The 24,809-nt window shown below is 38.6% G+C and overlaps 1 protein-coding gene across 1 annotated transcript in view; it reads right to left on the bottom strand.

Moving 5' to 3' along the window:
* LOC139692062 (uncharacterized) overlaps positions 1–24,547 on the bottom strand; it is a 474,725-nt gene extending 450,178 nt beyond the window's left edge. The window contains exon 1 of the mRNA XM_071590090.1: positions 22,871–24,547. Within this exon, the coding sequence (XP_071446191.1) occupies positions 22,871–22,994 (124 nt within the window). The 5' untranslated portion in view covers positions 22,995–24,547. The remainder of the gene's footprint in view (positions 1–22,870) is intronic.
* Positions 24,548–24,809: the final 262 nt, after the last annotated feature.

Genomic DNA, 24,809 nt, shown 5'->3' with positions numbered 1-24,809 from the left:
TAAATTATATTTGTTTTTCGCTTAAATTTCAAATAATTGGAAAGAAATTTCTATCATTGATATATGTAGATGTACATGATTAATATCCTTCAAGTTGATTGGGGGATATCTACAGAGTGATATTGAGAGTAATACTGGGGCATATAGTTTTTTTGAGATACATAAAATAACAAGAGTGCTATGGGAAAATTAAAAAAAAAACGAGGAAAGCCTGGGACAAATTCAAGTAAATTAACGGAACGACAAGCTATTCCCAGTGAATATGCGATGAGAAGTAGACCGCGTGAAAATCAGAAAATATAGCTTAACATGTATCTCAGAAAGAACTTAAATAACGAAAAATACTATCAAAATAAGCCGTAAGGATCTCAGAGTAATTTAGCAGAGTGAAGAATAGGAACTGAATTGAAAACTAATGACGATGGCGCTATTTCCCGCAACGTTTATTTAACAACACACACCCTCAAAATGAGAAAAGTATATTCAGGAGTGCAAATACCAGCAGGTCTTTCTGGGTAAAACAAGGTTCAGGGGAATGTAGGCCTAAGGTGAAGTATGGTGAATGAGAGTTAGGTGTATGATGTGGAGGGAGTAAAGCGCGGGCCAGCGAGGGTGTCATAAATTGCAAGAGTTCACAGTCAAGGGCAAACAACACCCATAACTTTGCACGCCCTTCCTCTTTCATGAAGAAATTAGCATCCACATTCATAATTGAGTAATTTCCGTGAAGGGGAGTCAATATTAAGAAACCTAATTCTCGATCCTGGGTCCCGAATCTCATTAGCACACGTTCATATTACTGGTAGGACTAACTTAATGAGAAGAAATACATAAACTCCAGGAACATGTAAACAATTTAATTGCTTATTGCGCATTGAATTACATGAAATATTTATGAAAGAAATGTCGTAGTCCAACGAATAACTTTAAATTAATTGCAGGTGGAAGAATGTAAAATCAAAAATAAATTAGGGAAATAAAATGTTAATGGTTAAGTTATTATTTAATTAATTCAATCCAGTGAAAATGAGTTTATAAATAAAAAATAATCCATTTTAATAAAATGATAACAGCAGAGAAAGGGCAAGAAAAGACAAATGATTTTTCAAGTCTGTGAACTTCTAAGGCCTTAAGTCTCAGCCTGCCATATATCAAAGTTACTTTTAATGGTTGCACATATTGAATAAAATATCCATTCTTACGATTAAATTAGAACCAGAGTTCTGTATTTTTTTATTAAAATATTTTAGAGGTAATCGTTTTGATATATCTCATTCACAACTTCAACTTATTTACGTGCCATTACGCACGGATATTTTTGCCAAAGCACAGGATAGCAGTTATTACAATTTCTACTCCTGTCAGACCTAATAAAATATTTTTAATTTAGTTTTAAATGAAGTAACTAAACTTTAATGCGAAATGTACAAAGTTAAGACTAGGTCACAGTTTTAATGGTATCCGCACGGCACATTACATCAAATGGAATGTTTTTTTAAGTATTAAGAACTGTAGAATACTTAAAAAGCGTCAGCATTACTAAATTTTTCACAAGTATTCACCGGCTTCATAGTATTATTTGTATAACTTTCAAAATCTTTTCATCCTCATGAATTTAAACGATTTTAGAATTTCAAAACAAGCTCAAGTTTAATTTAAAGCTTGCCCTGGATTGAACCAAATTATTTGAAAATGCACTGAATATTTTAAATAATAGGACTCCAATTACGATAGATACATAATTATTATTATTACCATTTAATCGTTTAACGTAGATTTTGAATGAGATTATATTATAAAATATTAACAAGATACATTTCATTTTCTCTTCTCAAGATGAAACGCTGAGTACAATTAAGCACTATCATAAGACAGAAATATGTAGATTTATCAGTTGCTCATACACATAATGATACAATTAATTTAATTTATTACAAAGGGTTACACGAAGCGGTACGGTACAGGGTTTTTCAACATAGCATCTCCTACGAACCTATCTTTACTGAAAGTAGCCCACCTATAAAAATGACAACTCACCAAGTTATCCGTGACATTGAAAAATAAACGAATGTACCATCCGAGAGGAGATAAAGTAAAAACCGTAATTTTATATAAAAACGACGACGGGCAATGGCTTGAAACCATGCCGCTCTGCGCTCAGGCCAAGGTGATCCTCGCAGAAAGAAGAGCGGGTATTTATCTCATTAGTGGAACACCAGCAGGTACAATAAAAATGAGTGAAAATGGAAAAATAATGTGTTGCAGCCAAGGGAAGAGAGAGAGAGAGAAAGGATCGGCGCGGAAGAACTGCTAACATTATTAGCTAAAAAAACATATTCAAGGGTGCTGAGGGTAAAACGGAAACTCCTTTCTCCCTCGCATCCTTCCAGAATTCCGGACTAGAATCATCGTTTCGGGCTAATCAAGTTATAGGATGGTGTACTTCCGCGCACAGGGAGTCCGGCGAAAAAAGTAGGAAAAAGAAGTCAAAGAATCCTTGTCGCGGAATCCTTTCTCTTCTTCCTGAAATTTATCTCAACTCCCCTCACCAATTCCTTTTTTTTTTAATCATTCGATGTCGTTAGTTGAAGCACATCTAAAAATGGGATCACGCGAGTAACCCTGAGGGAGGAATCGGGTAAAAAAAAATGAAAAACGGTAAAAGAAGACCCCGAAAAATATCTTGAAATCAAAGGAACAAAAAGCTTGACGAATAAATTCCAGTGTGTTTGCCTCCTCCGGCAATCCCTCCCTTCCCCCGCCGCCTCTCTCCTCTGCACAGGACATGGGATTTGCGAGGGGAAATATGCGAGGTGGAGGTTGGAGGGGGTGCAAACAAAGACGGGCGATCATCTTTTCAACTCGCCCCCCCCCCGCACTCAAGTCTCACTCTCTCTCTCTCTCTCTCTATCCCTTTCACAGATGGATTCCGCCTTCCATTTCTCTCTCTCGTTCTGCACATATTCTTCCTCCCCTTCCCCACACTCGAAAGGACGCCCTCTCCACGACCGAAACGAAAATGAAATCGGCAGAGCAGACACACAACTAGTCGCAGGGAGATGGGATGGAGGCGGAGTCGGGGGTGGGAGGGCAACCCACTCACTCGTTCACATACGACCCCGGAGGCACCACAGGCGATTCCTCCTGCCCCCCGCCCCAAAATCCCGCCGCCTTAACATCATCTCCTCTCCCAATGGGCGCCCGCACCCTCAAGCGGGCTCCTTATCACCCCCTCCCCCTCCTTCCATGCCACCCTCTCCAAGCGCTCCCTCCAAACATCCCCGCCATCTCTTTCTACCCGGGTCCCCCTTTTTTTGCCCTCGGATCCTCTCATGCACACCTCAGGAGGCTGTTTCCACACTCCCCACACGACTCCCCTCAACCCCCCCTCCAGCAACACCTCCCTCCCTCACTCTCCCTAAACATATCCCCGCGACCCAGCCCGGCTCCAGCCCGTCCTCCTTCCAGGGCCCACGCACACGTCCTCACAAACACATTCTCACCAGCACAGCGCGCGTGATTAATGATGGAAGTAGCGCTGAAAGGGGTCGGGTGAGAGGAAAGAGATGAGGAGAGATGGCGGGGGAAGAGAGGTAGTGAGGGAGGGGGAGGGAATGGTAGGACGGGGTGGGGTTTGAGGACGAGTGCGGGGGGGGAGGAGAAAGAGGCCGAATGCTTCCTCTCCCTCCAAATCACCTCCTCCCCTTGTCCCGCCTCCCTCGAACCTTCAAAGTTGAATGAAGGGTGGAAGGGGTCATGAGTGGAGAGGTGAGAGACCTATAGTACGCGTGCAGAACGACTGAGAGGGGGAAAAAAGTAAACGCATTAAGGGCTGGGAAGACGATGACAACGGAGTGAAAGGGAGGCGACTAGATACCGTATCGCATTGTGGTGTCAATACGGGTGTCAGCGCCGCAAGTCCTTGACGTCCAACAAGCAGGTTGGAGGGCTTTATCGCTTCCCTGAGGCTTATCCGAGCGGGATCCACAGATGAATCTTGCAAACGCGAAAGTCACGGTTTTGCATTTGAATGAATGTCCTTTTGCTGTTCTCTCACAAAAGTTACGGGGAGGCCAAATTTACTGTAACACTGCTGGCATCTATTGCTATAGCTATTGAAAAATGTATATAATGACATAATAATATAAGATTGCGAACAGCTGTTTCAAGCTAAGCAAATGAAACAACTTGCACACCTCTTGAGTAATACTGTTAGCAAACTAAGATGAACTCCCATCCATCAAACTGCACCAAACAAAATAAATTCCGTGGAAAAGTACGTTTTCAGTTTCATTTGATGGATATGCAAAGCTTCCACGAAATGAATCCTAACCCTGTAAGGTTTAAGATGATAGCAATTAGTTAGAACCTCCTTTTAGACATAAGCCCAGATAATTAATGAGGAATTTTGCGATCCCGCCGAAAACAAAAAGACTAAAACTCAAATTAGAAATGTTCATAAACTGGAACTTGGAAAGCGGTGCCATAATTCAAAATGCAATAAATCTATTAATGTTATAAAAATATTCTTCTCCATTTCAGTCGTCGTGTGAGTTGTGAAATATACTACTTCGAAGAAGAAGAAATATGTGATTATATTCCTTCCCTAATGCCAAGCACGACTTCAGAACATTCGAACGTGGATCCTGGTAGACGCCTTTTTCGAATGTTAATTTCCTTTCCGACACACTTTACGTGATACCACGCAGTAAATGGAGGCCTTGCAGAAAGGTAAACCATCATCGATCCTTTTCACTGATGATGATAGGCTGAATTAATTAAAACGAGGTTTCATATATTATAAGATGCGGAATCACAATTAAAAATTTAATGTGGATTTATTTACAGCATATAATTATTCGATGGAAACCTTGAATGAAAATGGTTACCACTCCCTTAAATGCTATTAAATACGTATGATTTTTTACAAAAGGCATTAAGGTGAATGTACAGTCATCTTAAGAATCGAAGACACGTTTTAAAGTGGTTGATGATACATTATTACTCATAAAAAATCAGAGATCACCTACTCAGGCACTTATTCAAAGATTTCAATTAAACTGGATTGCAAAAATTATTTCTAATACCAAAGTACTGCGATATTGTTATATTTCATTAAAAGTTATAATCGCCTATTCACCTATTACAGGACACCGTCTTTACAGAACACGATTGTCGTGGTCACAATTCAAAATTCCCTTAGGTCTCCTCAATTGATATCGAGTTAACTTTTCTTATGCGAGTATTCAATCAAAATTCTAAGAGCCTCTTAAAAGTTTAGAATGCTTATCGCCTAAAAGAAATAAGATTGTATAAATATTCCCAAGGATTCAAAATATTCGGAAAAAATTAGCGTTACCACTAACTTTCACTCCACATAACAATTTTATCCTACTTTCCAATGCTTTTTTTTAAGAGGGGGCAAGTATTAGCCTAATTGCACGGACTATCTGGGGGAAAAGCAGCACTACACTAGTAATTGCACCAACCTGACTATAGATTAAGGAGCCAGGCAAATATATAAAATAGTGAAAACCATGTTATGCATAAAAATTAGCAACTCCAGTCACAGAGAAATTTTATTATGACAGATTCTCTACATTTTTTGCACAAGTCAAATGTTACTTGGCTTTAAAATCCAATTATTTCGGTTTTAACGATTTAGTTGCAGATACACTGACACTTTCATAGTCATACATATAAATTGTAATGAAAAATAGAATTAATATTGGGAAAAATTCCAATCAAGAGATGACTGATATCTGAGGCCTCTTGTGCCTAAGAGTTATAATATTATTTCCCTAAGTGCCTAAGAATTGTAATAAAAATCAATTCAGATAGTCAAGCCCCGGCGAACCAATGAAAGAAGAAAGAGTTACCTCGGACTAATGCTAGACTTCCACCAGCCGAAAGACTGTACAGATCAACTTCTCACGGGGCAGATTAAATGTTATCCTTAAAGTTTTTTCCCAAAATATACCATTGCAGGATCACTCTGCTAGAGTGTACATAATTCAAAGAACAGCAGGAGATGTCTCGACAGTAAATTTTAATGGAATCATCCGCCACTTTGCATTAAAATGCCTGAATTTCCAAATTTGGGTTAAAATCATTCGCCTTGACCGGGGTGAACACTAATCATTTTTACGCCATGAAATTTCTGCATTTTTATTGCAGTTCTCTTTTGAATAAACTATTAGAAATAATAAAAAATTGTCGCTTTGTTATATTGTTCTGGTTCATAGGCTGGGAAAAAATTAATGAAAAAATATATTCATTGCAAAGAGTCATTTGTGTTTAATGAAGATACTTTTTATGTGATCACTCAAGTAGCAGTATTAAAATAGGGCCGAACTTCACTTAAGGTTTAATAAGATTTCTTAGCAAAGAATACATTTAGAACAATGCAGTATTCGGGATGAATCCTGAAAATTAATGGTATTCGGTTTGGAAACAGTCAATAACCAACTTTAATTTTGGACTACTTATTTTTCGCACATTAAATATCACATAATAGATATGCTTAATTAGTGCTTATAATTGTAGTAAAAAACACTATTCATCTTATTGAAACGGTAAAACTAGCTTTATCTGATACGATAATATCACACCAGAGACCAGTTGGCCAAATAATAAGCCAGTTAATAGGCCGAAACGCAAAATAAGAGAATATTTTTCTCAACCGGAATATAATCTGGTTCTCAACCCTTTCGGTTAGCTACTCCATTGTTTATTATTTAGACGACAGCTTAACAAAAATCTGTACACGATAATGCAGACATGTGTTAACAAGGCACCGACCGACCAAATCATCTTTCTGACTATTTCAGGAATTTAAAATCAATGAAAATGAATAGTTCTTATACCAAAAGCACGCGGCCGGGTGGTGAAGTAGCTTTTCTTAGACTCGTGGTAAATTTGAAAAAAGGGTATGAATAAAAAAAATAAACAGTAAATTTTATCACAATTGAAACAATTTACTTAGCCCAGAATAATCTTTGACTTTTGTGCGTGTGTTGAAGCCTTTGTCCCAGTGTTCCACTGCAATAATACACACACAGGTAAATTAAAAACGGCATTAATTGCGCTAGATTTCATATAACTGTTATTATATTAATTGCGTAATTTACTACGCATTAGTGGTATTATAGTAGGGAAGGGAGTTTTTAACAATACACGAAGTATCCTACATCCGTCTTCTACATCCATTTAGGAACAACAGAGTCACGTTTATTCTCAGACGGGTTTCATTCCTTTCGGCTCGCTTACGAATCAAAGGCGGAACGGAGGCGTGTCGCTGCAGGATGGGAATGAGGTGTGGGACGACGCGAGCAGAAGTGGTAACGAAAGGAAAGTCGAAGTTGAGGGAGTGGTGTTCCAGTGGAAATGCCAAGACGGGCATCCTCGAACATGAGCTTACCAGGACGAAGGGCCTTGCGCGCGTGAGGGATGGAAATGGCGAATGGAGTGGAAGGGTGACCACTGGGGAGGCGAGGTGCAGAGGCATACGCGGGAGAGGAAGGCCCTTAGTTCCGAGACTCCGAAGGAGCGAACCATTTCCCCATTTGACGCGGGGACTCACTCTTCCTTCTCTCAACAGCAAACGCACGCACGAACACGCGAACACACCGACCTCCCACCTCCAAGTCTTCCTGGCCTCGGCCACCTCCTTTATACCGTTTCCAACCAGCCCCCGCTGACGCATATTAAGTGTCGCCATCATGTGGCAGGTCGCCGTGTTGCACGGAATGGATGGGTCGGGTTTGGATGAAGAGGGAGTGCGGGGGAGGAGGGGAGGTTTAGCGGTGAGAACGGAAGGAAGGGGCGAAGGGTTCGGAAATGTGCCCGAGTGGGGAGCAGGGGCGGCGGCAAGGAAGGGGTTGTGTGGGCGGGATATTTTGCGAAGAAGGGCTGTCGCTCTAGATGCTGCTCGCTCAGCTTTCTCTCTCCCTCCTCATTTTAAATTCCGAGAGGGAGACACAGGGAGTGAAATTCAACGAGGAAATAAAATTCGGGAAAAAACTCGCAAACTCTATCTGTCTCCCTGTATCTCTGCGACCTTCTCCCCCACTTTCACCCCCCCACCACCACCCACCCCTTCTTCTTTCTCACTCCTCCATCCCACCCTTTTTGCAATTCCAGGTGGATATTTTAGGCAATTTCCTGGTTCGTTTTGGGAGAGTCGTGTCCTGTTTATTTTAGTCCTTGCTATCATACCTCGTCCATTTCTCTTACTCCGAACCCCTACTCCCCTTTCTCAGTCATCCCTTTCCTTGACCCTTCACCCTGCACGCCCAATCCTCTTCTCCGGTTTTGCTCTTGGCCACTCGCAATGCCCTCACTATGTACATATGTCTGATAATTTTATTCGCCTACCCTATCTACTCCCACCCGTTCTTTTCCCTCAGCAAAATCTTTCTATTCCACTACACAGTCTGCTTTTGCATTTTTGGGATTTTTCGATACTCCCCACTTAGTGAATATACCTTTTTCTTCGCGAGTGCTTTCTTTCGGGGTTACCGTTTTTGCTCTTGACTCTAATAGATGCTCCTTACTTAATCTAGAGAACATTCATCCTTTGGTTCACCTGAATTTTTGACAAAATTCAATAATTTTTCTAATTAGGCTTTTTATACGATAGCATCAAAATGAAATGGAATCATATTTACGCATGCCCAATGGATTTTAACTAAAAATATTTTCCGCTGTGCTCTTCTTGCTCATGAAAATTCATCTGCCAGGCTTATTCTAGTTCATATGTTAATATTCGCATTTGTATTGATTAATACGACACTATTTAAGCCCCTTGAAACGAAAACCCGCCATAAAGGGCCAGCCCATCACAATAACAACCTAAAGATACCGAATAATGCAAGAATCCGTCCGAGGAAGATCGGCCTTGGGCATTCCAGACACGTCCTTTGACCGACACTTTCGTTTACATCACGGAAAGCCGTGCCACTTTCCAGTGTTTCGAACGTATGAGTTCCGTTTTGCATAAGTATATCCGCATGAATTACAAAGCCGTTCCAACTCTCTGAGCTACGTCAGAGGGACGATTCTAAACCTCATCCTCAGCGTTTCCCCGCCTGACACATTTCTTCCCTTTCACTGTCTTCCTCTCAATCCTTTTCCCTCAACTCATTTTTTTCCCTATCCATTATCTTAGCATCCATTTCCCTCGACGGTGTCCTTCCCTCCCATCTCCAGGTAGTCATTCACTCCCGACTCCCTTTTGCCCTTTCCACATTCCTTTGTCCGCCATGCATTATTTTTTCCCTCGCTCCTAGTAGTACCTCCCGTATCTCCTCCCCCCCTTCCAGCCCCTCCCACTCGCACAGACACGCCCTCGCTTGTTGGTGTGTTTAGAGTTTGTTTTCCCCGGGACTTTATTCCCATTTTTGCCTCGCCTGCTCAATGGAAATTTAGTCACCGGTGTCTCCTTTTTATTTGCTTCTTTCTCTCCTCTCTACCGACACATCTCACTCCCGCGACCTTTTATATTTTGGATTGCTTCATTTTTCGCCACCGCTTTATTCGGAATGTCGCGCTGGATGTGGGTTTGCTCCTTTTACGTGCATCCCATTCCCCTCAACTCTCCCCACACTATTCCTTTAACCCTCTCGCGGATCCATCATCCCTCATACCCTCCTCTCTCCGCGTTCAAACGTTCATTTATGTATATGTATATATATATATATATATATATATATATATATATATATATATATATATATATATATATATATATATATATATACATATATATATATATATATGTATATATATATAATATATATAATATATATATATATATATATATATATATGTATATATATATAATATATATATATAATATATATATATATATAATATATATATATACACACGAGGGTCATCCGGAAAGTAGTACCCGTTCGTGCCGCATGAAGTGCTGACGACGCAAGTAGCCGCTGGACGAGGTCAGATAGCTTCAGTGGCTTGTCTGCCTTCTCTGAGCCAAGTTGCGTGACGCTAGCATTGCCTGTGTTGTTTCTGTGATTGTTTACAATGTTTAAAAAAATTGAGAACGCCGCCAGTTGTGAAGTGAGGGCAGTGATTAAATTCCTCAATGCAAGCAACGTTCGCCCATGTGATATTCATCGCCAATTAAAGGAGGTGTATGGAGACAATGTAATGGACGAGTCGTCTGTTCGGCGGTGGTGTCGCAACTTCAACATGGGGAGGGGGAACACACACGACGATGAGCGTTCGGGGAGACCGTCTGTCATTACAGACCAACTGGTGAGCTCAGTTGACGAATTCGTGAGGAACGATCGGCGCGTCACAATTGATGACATCTGTGAGCATTTTCCCAATGTTTCTCGAACAATTGTTCATGAAATTGTTAAACACCATCTGCATTATGCAAAAATTTGTGCAAGATGGGTCCCTCGCGTATCTCAATGAGCTGGCGGCGAAGGACTATGCAGCAGGAATACAGAAACTTGTCACACGTTATGACAAATGCCTTAATTTGCTTGGAGATTATGTTGAGAAGTAGTTTAAAGTATCCTCTTTCAAATAAAATTTTTTATGTTTGTTAATATTTACTTTTGTGTCTTTATTTCACGAACGGGTACTACTTTCCGGATGACCCTCGTGTATATATATATATATATATGTATACAAATATGCGTGAATATTTATACAGATATACATGAACACATGTACGCAAACCCCTTCCGTTACCCAACGCTACAGTCTCTCACTCTCTCACCCTCGCTGGTCTCATAAAGACTTTTTGCTCTACCATTAATTTTTTGTGAAAACACGAGGAGTGACAACGAGAAACATGTTTGCCATGAGACAGCCGTTTGCTGAAAATGATGCATTAACCTTTTTTTCTATTTTTTTCCCCGAGACCCGTTCGGCGCTCTGGGTTATACGAACAGTCGTGTCGTTTGCATAACTCTTTTCCGAGCCGTCGAAATGTTTCAGAAATGGCACCTTGCGTGCGCTATTCCTCAAACTGGCTAATACGCGAAAAAGAGAGGACCGCTCGCCTCGCACATCACTTTATTTTTTTCCCGGTCCCGCGAAATAAAAAAAGGGGCGAGAAATGTCTCCTGCGCCCGTCGCCTCGTAAAAACCTTTATCTTGATTTTTCGCGGGGAGTAACGGCGACGCTTATATAGCTTTTCTTTTTTTTTACAGCGTGGAATATTGTAATCAGTGGAATGATGATAACCTCGTTTGCATAATTTGAAAGCTACACGGCATCCCAATGACACACTTCCAAACTAGTGCCCGACTGTCATGAACTGCATACGCCCCACGAATTCATTCGCCGAACCTCCCCGCTCCGCAGACAATCTTGATAAACATGGGATATAATTTTAATCAGTCCCATGCACAGCATCCCAGTTCCACCACGATGCCAAACTTTTCGTCTGAGATGGACCTAAAGTACTCCAAATGTCATTTTATCTTACCACGTAGTGAACGATGAATTAAAAAAATCCCCTGAGCAGGTGCCGAGTACGCATTGCGCCTGCGTTCTGCTTAAGACATTTTAAAATGGCATAGATCTTTTATTGCTGGATAGGGTGGCATTTTAAGTGGCAGTTTTAAGCTTCACATAGCCATGAAATAAGTGAGAAGAAATTTCTACCTATTAGTAAAACGCAAAGCCGCGGGCCATATCTTTACTTATATGCATATGAAGGTGAAAGAACTAACTACTTATTCAAATGTTACTATCTGTGCGTGACACATTTAATTTGGTTTAAAAGTGGCAACATGTATCTGAGCGTCATAAAATTCCTCCTCTGTAGGTCATCATTGAGTTTTCTTTAATCAAACATTTTCAAGAGAATGGCCAGGGATATACCACGATTTTAAATTTATCCTATGAGGGGTCATATCAAAGGTTACTCATTTTGATTTGTGACCCACCAGCTTTCCTGCGGCTTATTTGAGAATTAAATCTCTTTTAACATTTAGCTCAACAAATCAGCGAAGACAATTTATATGGTGTTTTTTAGCAACGACCCAATGAGAACACAGGTATGATGGAAACAGAGAATTATAATTTAAAAAACACATTTATCATGTCAAGAGAATGTAACATGTTTAGTTGAAAAAACAAGTTGTTTTAGGTCCAAATGAGACTGTTTAATTTTTTAAAAGTTTTTAAAACAATACCACGTGATAGTTGTTGCCATTCATACTCCTTTTACGTTGAAAGATCAGCGCACTTAGGCTCGAGATGGGCAACGTTGTAACAAATTCGAAAAAAGTACAAAACAGCAGGTACTGATACATGTGAAACTGTCGACTAAGACTTTGAAATTAAATGTGTTTCTTGAAGAAATCGTTGAGCTTAATCTATGGCTATTTTTGGCTTCTCTAGAATTTAAATATTTTTAAATATAAAATTTCTATAAAACGCGCCCCTCTTCAACAGACCACTATTGAAAGATTGATTTGAGGCAGAACTAAATTGTGAAATCCCCGCATTTTGATGCATATCAGTGGATATCTGTGTTAAAGTAAACACCATGGAATCACCCGAAGGTCTTGGAGAACTAAACATGATTAAAGTATACTTTCTAGATCTTTTCCAACTTTTCCAAAGACTGGAGACTTAAAATTCTACATGAGTACATCTGAACTTCGTAAAACAAATGATTGCATGATTCGATTCATAAATGGATAGTAAATTTAAATCAAACACCGGAACGAGTGGAACAAAATCATTTATCTAATCAAAATCAGATTTAATATCAACCCTGCGATACATATTTTACGTGCCTCTTTAATTTATCTACCAAAAAATAAATAATATATTTTTGTGCAATAGTATTATGCCTTTTAAGCAATTTGGTGCGCTTAAAATCTGAGTTATTGCCATTAATAAGGGATTGAGTAATTACTTGGGTAAAATTCTTGAAGAACGGAGATTTCGAAGTGATCCCAGGGGTAACTCCAACAATCGGATACGAAAATTATAAAATCATTTGCATCACGAAATTGAATAATCAAGAAATTTTCTCATTGACCGCTGGGACAGAACATGAAGTGTTTAAATATTGCAATAAATACGAACATTTTATAGTTTTTTCCCTATCAATGCTGTTTTTCAGGATTTTCGAAAATGGTTGTGTTTATTCTTTCTGTAGATAGTGGTTGGGTGGAGAGTGGGGATAATCGGGGAGAGGGGGGGCTCGTGGGAGGGAAGTTGAGAGAAGAGACGGGGAGGTAGCAAGGGGCAGAAGACGAGGATGGGAGGAAAGCCGTTTGGAAAGCCAGCACAAAAAATTCCTCCGCCCGCCTTAATAAGTGCGGACGAAGGGAATGCGAGTGGAAGGAGAGAGTAATGGAGATGGGGGTGGAGTGAATTATTGTAGCTAATGAAAGCCTTAATTGGGTCTCCCGATAATAAATATATTTGATCAGGCGTAAGGGAGGGTCGCTTGGAATTGTTTGCACTCATTATTTGAATACGGAGACCCACGTCTGATATGACCGCTTAATTGTGAGCTCGACCGTTTCAATTGTGGATTCCACGCGACCATTTATTTTCACGCAAACCTATAAAGGTAATGCAAGCACCCCTGCGAGTGATTGAAATGCATGCAAATTAAGAAATTCAAGCACGTTAACGTGCAAAATTATGCACTTCAACACTTTGGGTCAACTCCGCAATGGACTTATTTATTGAAAAGATAAACAGTTGAACAATGTCACAACATTTACGCGGAATATAAATGATCATGCATGTTAGATAATACCATTTTTCTAATGCCGAATGTTTTTAATATTGGGTGCCCAACTTCAGGGCTATCTATTGAAGAATGTTTACTTTATCAAATGCTAAATAATTAACATTTTACAAATTTGATAATGGTGTCATATTCAGCAATAAACATGAACATGTTACCCGATTCTTTAACTGATGGTTGTGAAACATTAAAAAATCTGAGCACAAAATATATCTGGGGCATGTAAAATTGTTGAGAAATAAATATATGTATGTATGTTTATATATATATACACATACTATATATATATATATATATATATATATATATATATAGATATATATATATATATATATGTGTGTGTGTGTGTGTGTGTGTGTGACGACGAATCGGAAAGCTTCTAAGATTTAATGTAATGTGTCTTAGGCATTTAAATACCAAGTTTCATAACGAAATTGATATAAAAATATATTCATTGGAATTTGAACAGGAATAAGTAAACAAGAAGGACAATTCAGTGCAGAATAATTTCTAGCGCGTGAACGTATGAATATAGTTAGTCGCTATTGTAAAAATCGGAACTAAATTAATAATTCAAAAGCGGAAGTGATGAAGAAGTAAATTATTTTGAGAGGACAAATTGATAACTTCACGATAGATTATTTCACGAGATACACATATTACCTCGTTTTAACACGATTAGCCTTGTTATAACACAGATAGGATTTTAATGGTTGGCTATAATACCCGTCGTTTCCAAAGCCAGGTAGTAGTTTTCGCACAAATTGGATTACTACTCGTCGTGTGAACCTACTGTAAATCGGTAAAGCTCATTAATTCTGTACTTCTACAATTGAGGGATGTATACCATTCCCGAAACTATCTCCTGTAGTTCGTTCGTTTATTGATTAAAAACCTATCGAATGGGCATGTACAAGTGTTTAAATACACCTGGGTCATCATCAGATAGCACTGAAAGTGTTAAAACTACAAATATTATATGTACAGGTATAATTGTAATACACAACAAATTTTCACTCCAAAATTGCATATTAAAGTACTGCTTAAGATTGCGCTTCCAAATTGCTCTAATTGACCCAAGTACGGGCTGTAACTCTATATTCCATGAATCTGAAGTAGTTTCATTGAAGAAAATGGTCATATACTGGTAAATTGTTACTTATAATTACTCATATATTAATGTCTATTCACATGCTTTTTGTTTCAAATGACTCATTAATTTTTAGGGAATATTTTGTATTGTAAACAGTTGACAATTAAGAATGAATAACATTAATTTTGCAGACACTTTGCGGCCTGCCTAAACGTGAAACTAGTTAATATCGATTTATGTTACGGCCTGAATACTTTCAAACTGTCAGATCCCTTGTTCGAATAATAATAGTTCGCATTAATCTGGGTGGCTGTGGATCAACTTGGGCAGGCCAGAGATCTAATTGCCTCATCAAATGCAGCAAATGTCTCCTATTTCCAGGTCAAATTCGTCAATATATGCCCTTTCGTACCAAAAAGGAATGGTGGAGTGTGAAACATTAACAGAATCATGTAAAAGATTCTCGAAGATCACACATATCAATAATAATAATTAAAGAGAGATAATGGTTATGCGAAAATTACAATTTTATACGCTCTCTTTAAATGATGGTGGCACTTTTTCAAATGGCAAACAAAATGGCATTTGATATAGCATATGTAAAATAACAAACAGCATAACATGGAAACGTGGGTGCAGTAGCTTTTATTGAACAGGAATCACCTCCATCCATCGAATCTAATTTTTTTAAAGAAACTCTGGATTTTATCAAAGTATTGACGAACAAATATTCCTCTTCACTTGATTCTTCATCTTTTTTCCGTCTACTAATACGGACAATCTTAAAGTTTTCTGCGACGGTTTAAAACTGAAATGCACATTAAAGTTATGGAATTAACTGCCAATGTATTGGGGATTTTTTTCTACTTTTACGAATGGCAATAAAGTTGAATATGGCATTAGCTTTGAGTCTTCAGTGAGGAGAATTTTTTGGTTAGATCATTATTTTTTTAGATATTAAAATTCATGTAATCTAGTCTACAAAGTATATTGAGACGTTCATCGTTTTGAGTTTATTCTCAACTACTCTCTCGTTGGTGACTTTTGCCAAGAGCAAGTAATGAATTATACCAGTTTCCTTCACTCTTCCCAGCTTTGTCTCAAATTATTCGTACATGCTTACATCCAAACACTTGGAGTGAACTCATTTGTTCAGCGCCTTATGGATGCACCAACTTTATTCCTGTGCAAATTAAAACCCGAAATCATCAGTAGAAAAAATTTAAATTATATTACAACCATTTTATTTTACAAAACAATTGTTTTATTAGCGAACGCATAGAAGCAATTAATATATGGTCCAGTCAGATACTTAAAATAATAGAAAATATTAAAGAGACGGGAAAGACTTTGTGGTATTTCTCCTATTCAATGAAACTTGGGATCAGAATGTCAATCATTTAAATTAAAATTTTTAATTTATTAGGCTGAAATGAAAAAGGAATCATATGCAATCACGCTACTCAATGGATTAAGAGTTTCATAGATGTAGTGGGAGAAAAAACGGAAAACATCTGCCTCACTTCCAACTATAGGCTTGTAGGATGTAGGTTGTAGGATGGCTTTCGTGCTGCATCATGGGGTGCAGTTTTTTAGTTGTTTTGCGGTATATGTGTTTGCATGAGTATTGGATGAAGGGATTTTTGCATGAGTGTGTGCGCTGCTGTGGGTGTAATTTTCCGTGTTGTTTTTTTTGCATGTGGTATTTTTCCTTTTTACGGTTGGTGACCTAACACCCCCCGCCACACGCCCTTGCGGCGGCTTGCGGGGTATTATGTAGATGTAGATAGGCCATTTTGACCATTATAATTTGGATGTATTTTCTTTTGCGTCGATTAATTCATCAAGGTCACTCTTGATTTCATATTATTTTCTATAAAATGCTTTTGAATAAAACGAAATAACGGTTGAGTTCAAGAAACAAGTTTTGATTTTCGTGTACTTATGCGATAAGGGAAAACTAGCTCACTAAATATTCATACAAAACTAGAAAACGGAGTCACTTGCATTCGAAACGAGCAAATGCATGCTACACGTCAATTTTAAAAAGAATTTTTTTGCAACAAATATTAAAAATTGAAAAACAAAACTTGGATCAAAAACTGACCACTCTTATCAAGAATATGGCAGCCTGATGATGATAAAATAACCATTGATCATGTACTACGAAAATTGTAGAAACTCTTATCTGAAAAATTACTAAGTACTTAATCATGTAAATGACTATGTAAGCTGATTAAAGAGCTTGACGGCTAATGTTTCATTGCACCAAAAATTACTCTACAATACGCCTTATGTATCTCTTATTTGATGTGTTACCATACCACTCTTTCAAAACAGCAGTTTTCTTGAGTCTTCAACATTGGTAAAATAATTGAGATCACTTCCCAGATTGGAGAACAAATGGAAATTTTGGACCTGCTACACATTTGAAAATTCCAAGTATTGATTGGAAAAATTTATTAATGTTGTTTGTTCAAGTGCAGTGGTATCTTGTATGTGTATCTTGGACCACGGAGAGGTATTAATAATATTCAATTCAAATATATTGTTAATTTCTTCTATAAGATGTCAGCCCTGTAAAAGTAGACATCTCTTTATCTTTGAGTAGGATAGTAAATTACTATCATAAGCTAGCCGGTTAATAACTTATATTAAGTCGATCTGGATAATATACTTAGGAGGAGGACAAAAATACGTAGCATGTAAAAAATAATTCGATAGCACTTGTAGTTCGGGTAAATTCACCGACGATTACCTACGATTTATTTCCTGGCATTTCGCCGGCCCCGGTGGCGGCGGGGTAACGTCCTCGTCTGCCATTCCAAGGGTCGCGGGTTCGATTCCCGCCTGGGTGAGTTTCCCTCCATCTAGGGCTTGGGTGTTTGTAAATGTGACATTGTTATCGTTGTTAATAGTTCGATGTAAAGGCCTAAATGTGCTGTTTTCGGACTTATTCTGAATAAATAAATAAATAAATAAATAAATTTCAAGTGGCAAAAAAGCGTATTCCCGTTTGAAGAAAACTTATTTTACATCATGTAATTTTATTCCTCCCGGAGTAGCGTTACTTGTGACGATATATGATTAAGACGAAATGTGTACAGATCCAAGGTGACTCACCACGCTATCGGTCTCTTAGGCACACTCTTCGTCATTCCCGGGGTTCCATTCCGTGATCCGTCCTTCGGCTGGGATTTCAAAGGGACGGCGAAGGAAAGGAGTGAATGCTGCGGGAGCCACGGGTTCACCCTCCATTAAATCGGTACTCCCAGGCATAACTGCCTGACTTGGACCCTCGGCTGTCCACAAGTCCCCCAACGTGCCGGGCAAAGAGCGTAGCCGGGGACGACGGAGCGAGCAGGGTGCGGGAAAGAGCGGATGCTTGCTCTCACACACACAAACTGAACGTCCTCCACACGGAGGGTGGGAGAGGCGGGTCTTGATGGGCCTTCCAACCATGACCACCGTCGTGTCCGGGAACCAAAATTTCTCGCGATGACGATTCTCCCCAGGGTGAGTGAGGGCGGCAGACCGAAACGAGACCGCCGAGGAAAGCGGGAGTGAAGCAAGCCTTGTTTGCCAGCGCGAGATCAGTAGTGTTTCGAGAATTCGTCATGAAGGGCTCCGAATATTTGCCTAATTCCCACCGTTCTGAACTTTTGTCTCCAGCAGATGAAAATTTGCGACCCCAGACAACATCATTCACTGGTTTTCGTTTAGGGTCCTTATACGCGAATTTCCTCAACAGTGCCAGGACAAAGTTTCAGCAAAATCACATGATCAACTTTGACCTGGCAATACTTTCATTTATTTGAAAATTAAGTAGCTCTAATAGAGAGAAAGCGCATTTTTTTTACAATAGAACACATATTTAAAAATGTCAATCTCACAAGTAACTCGAAACAAGCTTGACAATTTTTTTCACTCTAAGTTTCCGGACCAAAGATGTTTTGGAATCATCACATTATCGGTGGATATTTGAGAGATTTCCCGAGAAAATCCTCCATTTCCAATGTATGTTACATGAATACCAATATATTTGGTGTTTAGGCTATGAATAATAAATATCTTCTATTGCTGCTTAATATTTTGGCAAATGGTACAACTTTATAGCGATATAATCCTAAATAAAGACACATGGCGTGGAAAAATATTAAGTCGCAGTATAACCATCAATGAGATAGACAATCGGATATCGTGATAGTCTTGTACCTGTACAAAAGTATATGGCATGCTTCCAAAATCCAAATACCATACGCATTAAAACAATAGGGTCATATTACTGTTATATTTCAAGCTGCTATTGACTAAATTTATGATTTTCCAAAACTCTACCTTAGCCAAATTACCTTTGACGTGGAATGTTTAAATAAGATTTTTCATTTCAAGCATAAATACAAATGTAATCCCCAATTAAAACGTTTAGGATTCTATCCTAATTTTGTAGACTGATATCGTGTTTCTTGTTTCATTTTGACCTCCATTTTTAATTTTGTACACATCCTAATTAAGAGATTATATTTGGGTCCACTATCATGAACTAATCCATCATAAAGAATAGGATTTATACATGAAAATTTAGTATTTGTAACATTCCATTTCTATTTCTTGTATTTGGCTGAAATATCATGGGTTTATGCTAGGAAGTGTTTGCTCACTATTTCAGAGCTATAATGAGAATATTTTAATCGTTTGGAAAAAAAAGAGACGAAGCACCTACAAAGCATGAGAAATAAAGCCACGGTGAGAAAAACAATAAGTGAAAGAGATTTTTCCCAGTGACAGTTAATTAGGGAAAAATTGCCAAATTTTACCCTTTGGCATTTCATAAAAAAAGGCTTACACCGAGCATCTATTCCGAAGCGTAATATCCTCTCGCAAAACAGAAAACCAGCTGACCTTTTAAAGACACAAAAACCCTTCCTTCGTGTTATTACTACTGACTTGAAGGTTTATCCATTTAAAGAGCTAGTTACTTGTATCAAATAAAGGGTAAATAGAAAGCATCTTTAAAACCAATAAGAATAAATCGTTTTCGTTCGCGGTAGCTATTTTTAAAATACATAAAACTTTAGCTCATAAATAACAAACAGTGATCACATATATCTTCGTTCTATTTTTTTAAAGTAAGGGAAAGGATTTTTAAATAATAACTTAAAGTTTTACTACCGTCAAGCTGTGCATTGAGATGTAGAGGGCCTATCTAATTAATCCAATAACCAAAAATCAGGCGATGCAATACACTTAATGATATTTCCATGATCACGCCGAATCAATGACTTCAAATAAAAATAATAATTTTGGCGTTTTACATAGCAGTCAAAATGAAGCAACGACACGCGTTCAGTTAAATGGCGAGAAAACTGACCACATACCAATACTGATCAAGGACATTGAAAACAAACTTAAAATTAAAACTATTTTACATCGGGACATATTTTCAAATTCGTAGGGTACACGGAATTTTACAGGGAATGCATAGATTTAAAAAAAATATTTGGACTAGCACCACACAATGAACTGATAAACGTAAGCACAAGCCTTTTAAATAATGTAGAACTAGCGATGGCATTGAATTTAATTTCGCCATTAACTTCCCAATCACCGCCTGCAATGAATGATACAAAGAAGTAATTATGAAATACCGAATATCTTCGGGACTCCGTGAATAAGAAATACTCCTTCGTGAATGCTAATTTTTAGCAATGTCATCATGAATTATCAAAGACATTCTATAGTCGTCGTCAACATTATTCACTCGTTAATGATTAGATAATTATAGAGATATAAACTTAAAAATTAATACCAGTTTTCTTTTATATGATATTTTGACCAAAATTTAATTTCGTATTAGCCACATATAATATGAAATACGCAGCAATCATGTGTAATTACCTGCAGTATCAGCCCGCTATTACAAATACATGCGGAAGAATAAGTATCATCAAAAAGTACAGAATTGCCACGTAAATTCCTATTCCAAGTATAGAATAATATTACATGTAATGTTTACCCAATGTAAATTTGAAATCATCGAGGCATAAAAAATTTGGAAAACATTTTTGAGCTTCAGAACAGTAAAATATAGCTCAACGAATTTTAAAGCTTTATGTTCAAGCGTCAAAAATCTCTTTTCACTGGTGACGTACAACTGATCTCCTTTTCCTCGAAAAGGGGAACTAGAATATCCATCTAATAAAATTCAGCTCAAAAGCGTCTAGCACTACTATTTTCCTTTCTTTGTGCAAATAAGAATCACGGAAAAATGTCAAAGTAGTCTTTTAATCTCATGTGATTTTAATCACATCAAGAATGCATGAATAATTAGTCAATTATTCGGGAGAATGAAAAAGGGCAGGAGATAGAGTCAGGGATTCCAAATACTTCTTGCCAATAACCCTTTACAGAATACTTTTCCATCCCATGACGTCACTCTTATGGCGGTACATTTTTAAAAAGTAATTATTTTTAAATAATGCCAGTGTTTTTCGGGGAGTTTTTCATCTAGGTTTGCATCTCCGGATTTAGTATTAATATGAACCCTATTACTAGTTCTGATATTTCTTGATTTTCCTGGAATTGCAAAGAGGCATAACCGGAGAAATAGATCGATAGCGTTAAATAAATATTACGACTCTTTTTATCAAAATTATTTTCTTCTCACGTCACACATACTCCGTAAGTAACGGCAAGCAACTGAAATGACTGACGGAATACTGTTTGATATTTCAGGACACTCTCCAACTATCTACACATTTCTAGAACACGAGATTTGAATGTAGTTCTCTGGAGATGGATGGATGGATTCCAAATGAAAACCCTTTCAGCCACCAAATGATTCTGTACCAGGGTAGCTGACGTACAAAAGGCATAATTGGATATGGAAACGCGATATAATAGCTAATCAAACCAAAGCATAAAAAATCGTCTTAAAAGCGCGTTATTCCCAGTAAATAAAGACCAAAATAAGACTAAAAGAATAATAAAAAGACAAAAATGTTTGCATGGGATTACAACGCTGCTATTTTCTGTTGTTTGTATTTAGTTCCTTCATCTTGGTTCAGATTATTTTAGAACCTATATACGAAGCCGACTTTACGTCTTGAATACACGTGGACTGCTTTTCAGAGATTATACCCATCTGCATTATGATGCTTACCGCTTCTTGTAATGGCATTTACTTCTTCGTATTCCCATCTACTTACTATTTTATCTCAACATTAAAGAGTCAGTAGTAAAATTAATCATCACTTCTAAGGTACGATTTTAACTTGATAGAAACTGCTGAGGTTTATCAAACCTCGCATTCCAGGGTATAATATCATAAAGATTATAATATTTACGAAATTTTAATTTAATTATTACCTTGCGGTTTATCTTCCGATAGCATATTTTGCTATAGGTGGAGCAACGGCGAAAAATGGCGAAAACGAGTGTTGCAGCCTCTTAAAAAAATGGTGAAAAATCCTTAATGTACCCTTGTGTGATATAAATTGCAAAAATGCTTGAGCTTTAAATACTGCCTGCCGCTTCTGCCCTATCTAAGCACAGTTAGTTTGGCGTGGACATGGCGTGTAAGCTGGCCATTATCGCTTCCGAAGTTACGGGTAGGCTTAGCGGGGAACGGTGGTAAGAAGAGAGAGAGAGAGAGCGAAGAGAATTCAATACAAGCTAGTTGGGAAACTTTTGCAGCGATAAATTCGAAGCAGCGGTTTCCGATGCAATAACTCTTGTTAGCCGGCCAACTTAGCGTTCTCGTTTGAGGTGGAAAAAATGAGACTCACGAAAGAGATCAGAAGGGGGCCTGGACAATTGGGTTCGGAGAACGGTGGCGGAGATCCGATGGTGAACAATTTTCCAATTTCCCTGTGAAAAATAGGATTTCTGGTTCACCGGACAAACGAGAACAGCGTACCCGGGCAACAATAACACAGAACACCGCAGGAAAAAAACGAATCAGTGTGAGGATGAAAAACCCCAATAAGGGGAAGGAGATTGCTGGACTCACCAAAGAGGGAAAGCCGTATGAGGAGGAGACCGAGGATGGAAATCCTTGATCTACTGAGGGTCAGCATCTTGGTCCAGCGCAGCATCTCAGTAGCGGGCCTCACAGATGGGCAGATCCGGATCATTGGTTAAAATCTTGTTGGATTCTCTGATCGTGAGAGAGCGGAGTTCACTGGATGGTGCAGGAGACGATTTCGACAACACCTCTGTAGTATTTCATTTCACTGTAGGCAAATCCTGGACCTAAGGACTGCTTGATGATTGAAAATAATGTAGTATATCGCTTCACAATCTATCCGTGTTAATACATTAGGCGATTGACGCAGCATAAATCACCAAAGAAGTGTTACAAGGATCAGATTAAATGGCCAAATGAAACTATTTCAACCGCTTATGCTCGTGTTAGTATTATATTTCCCGCACAGGACAGAATAAAAATGCGATATTAGTATACTCAGGAATATCGAAATAATGATCAAGATTAGAAATATCGCTCTTCAGTATGAAACATTTTTATCGTTGTTAAAGTGAACTATTAGAGTGCAGTCAAAATCCAAAGCAAACAGCTGCTTCCTTCAGTTGAAACATCTTGAAGAGTTAATGGAGCCGAGGGCTACTTCGATTCTGAAGATGTGCTCGACGTTCCCAATGCACGTCGCAGATAGGTGAAGGAGAAAGGTCAATAAATAGGAATTAGTTAGTGAGATCGGAACCACTGTACTGAGGCATAGACCCACATAATTCTTTCAATCCGATGAATAACTGCGTCAGTCTTGTGACGAAAGGTATATTTGATGAAATCTTGAACCAAAAACTTTTTATATTTTGTTTCTTAAATTTTATTTTGCTATTTCCACTGAAGAACTTCACGAGAACGTACTTTTCCCTCACTCTTTTCGGAATCACAGTGACACGTCTTGATGCCCTCCCACTTGAATCCTCCCCTCCCGCACCTGGAGCCCCCAGGTCACTCCGAGTGGAAGCGATCTTTTGAGTTGAAGATAGGTTTTGGAAAGGGGTGGGGATCACCTCAAGGAGAAGCAGAACACCTCTCGGGCTGTGACACAGTTGGGAATCTTAACTCCGCCCGTACGCTGCTCTATCCTTCTCTGAGATGAACGCCGTCACCGGGAAACGGCCTACGATCACCAAGGTAGTTGCTTCTTCCAAGGAAGAGCAAACACACAGCCACACTCACACGGAATCACACGTGCTATTCTTATTTTATTTTTTTTTTCACAGCCGTCGAGAAGTAAAGGCTTACACAGGGTCTCTCGAGAGCCGCTGCTGAAGTTCTCCACTTGAGATTCTAAGTGTGAAAATCTCTCCCGTTCTCTTTTTCCAAGACGTCCGCCCTAACGTTCCGACAAAATTCACGGCACGCGGCCACTATCACGGAGGGCGTTCCCACGACTCTTTTTTTTATTATATGTGTAGCGCCGTTCTTCTTTCTCTCCCCCTCAAAACTCCCTAATGTCTACGGGGCGCGCGGAAAATTTTCCTTCCCGAAGTAATCGCCTTCCATCCTTCTCTTGTTTTCTTTTTTTTTAAGTTGGATTTCTTCCGGGTCTCTCCTTTAGCCGCTCCGCGAAGTTGGAACTTGAAACCACCCCATTGTTGGATCTTTTTAGGACCAACCGAAGGAAGAACTGGAAGAGAGGGAATGTGTGTTTGTGTGTGTGTGGAACGATTCGCCTTCTATATGGGGAAAAAAAAAAAATATATATATATATATATATATATATATATATATATATATATATATACAAATAGAAAGGAAGCCCTCGCGTGCTAGCTTCAATTTAGCTCCCAATCTACCGAAGTGGCCAATTTCGATCCCACGTTTAAATTTCCTGAACCGCTTCGCGATCCAAATGAAAATGACTGAAACTTTGTATGAGTGCAGAAGAGCACGAGAGACCCCCTTGGGAGCTAATAGT

The sequence above is a fragment of the Hetaerina americana genome, unplaced genomic scaffold, assembly GCF_022747635.1.
Source record: "Hetaerina americana unplaced genomic scaffold, ioHetAmer1.1.p SCAF_4, whole genome shotgun sequence".
Classification (NCBI taxonomy): Eukaryota; Metazoa; Arthropoda; class Insecta; order Odonata; family Calopterygidae; genus Hetaerina; species Hetaerina americana.
Note: the sequence above shows the minus strand (reverse complement) of the source record. Positions and strands in the feature narration are given on the sequence as shown.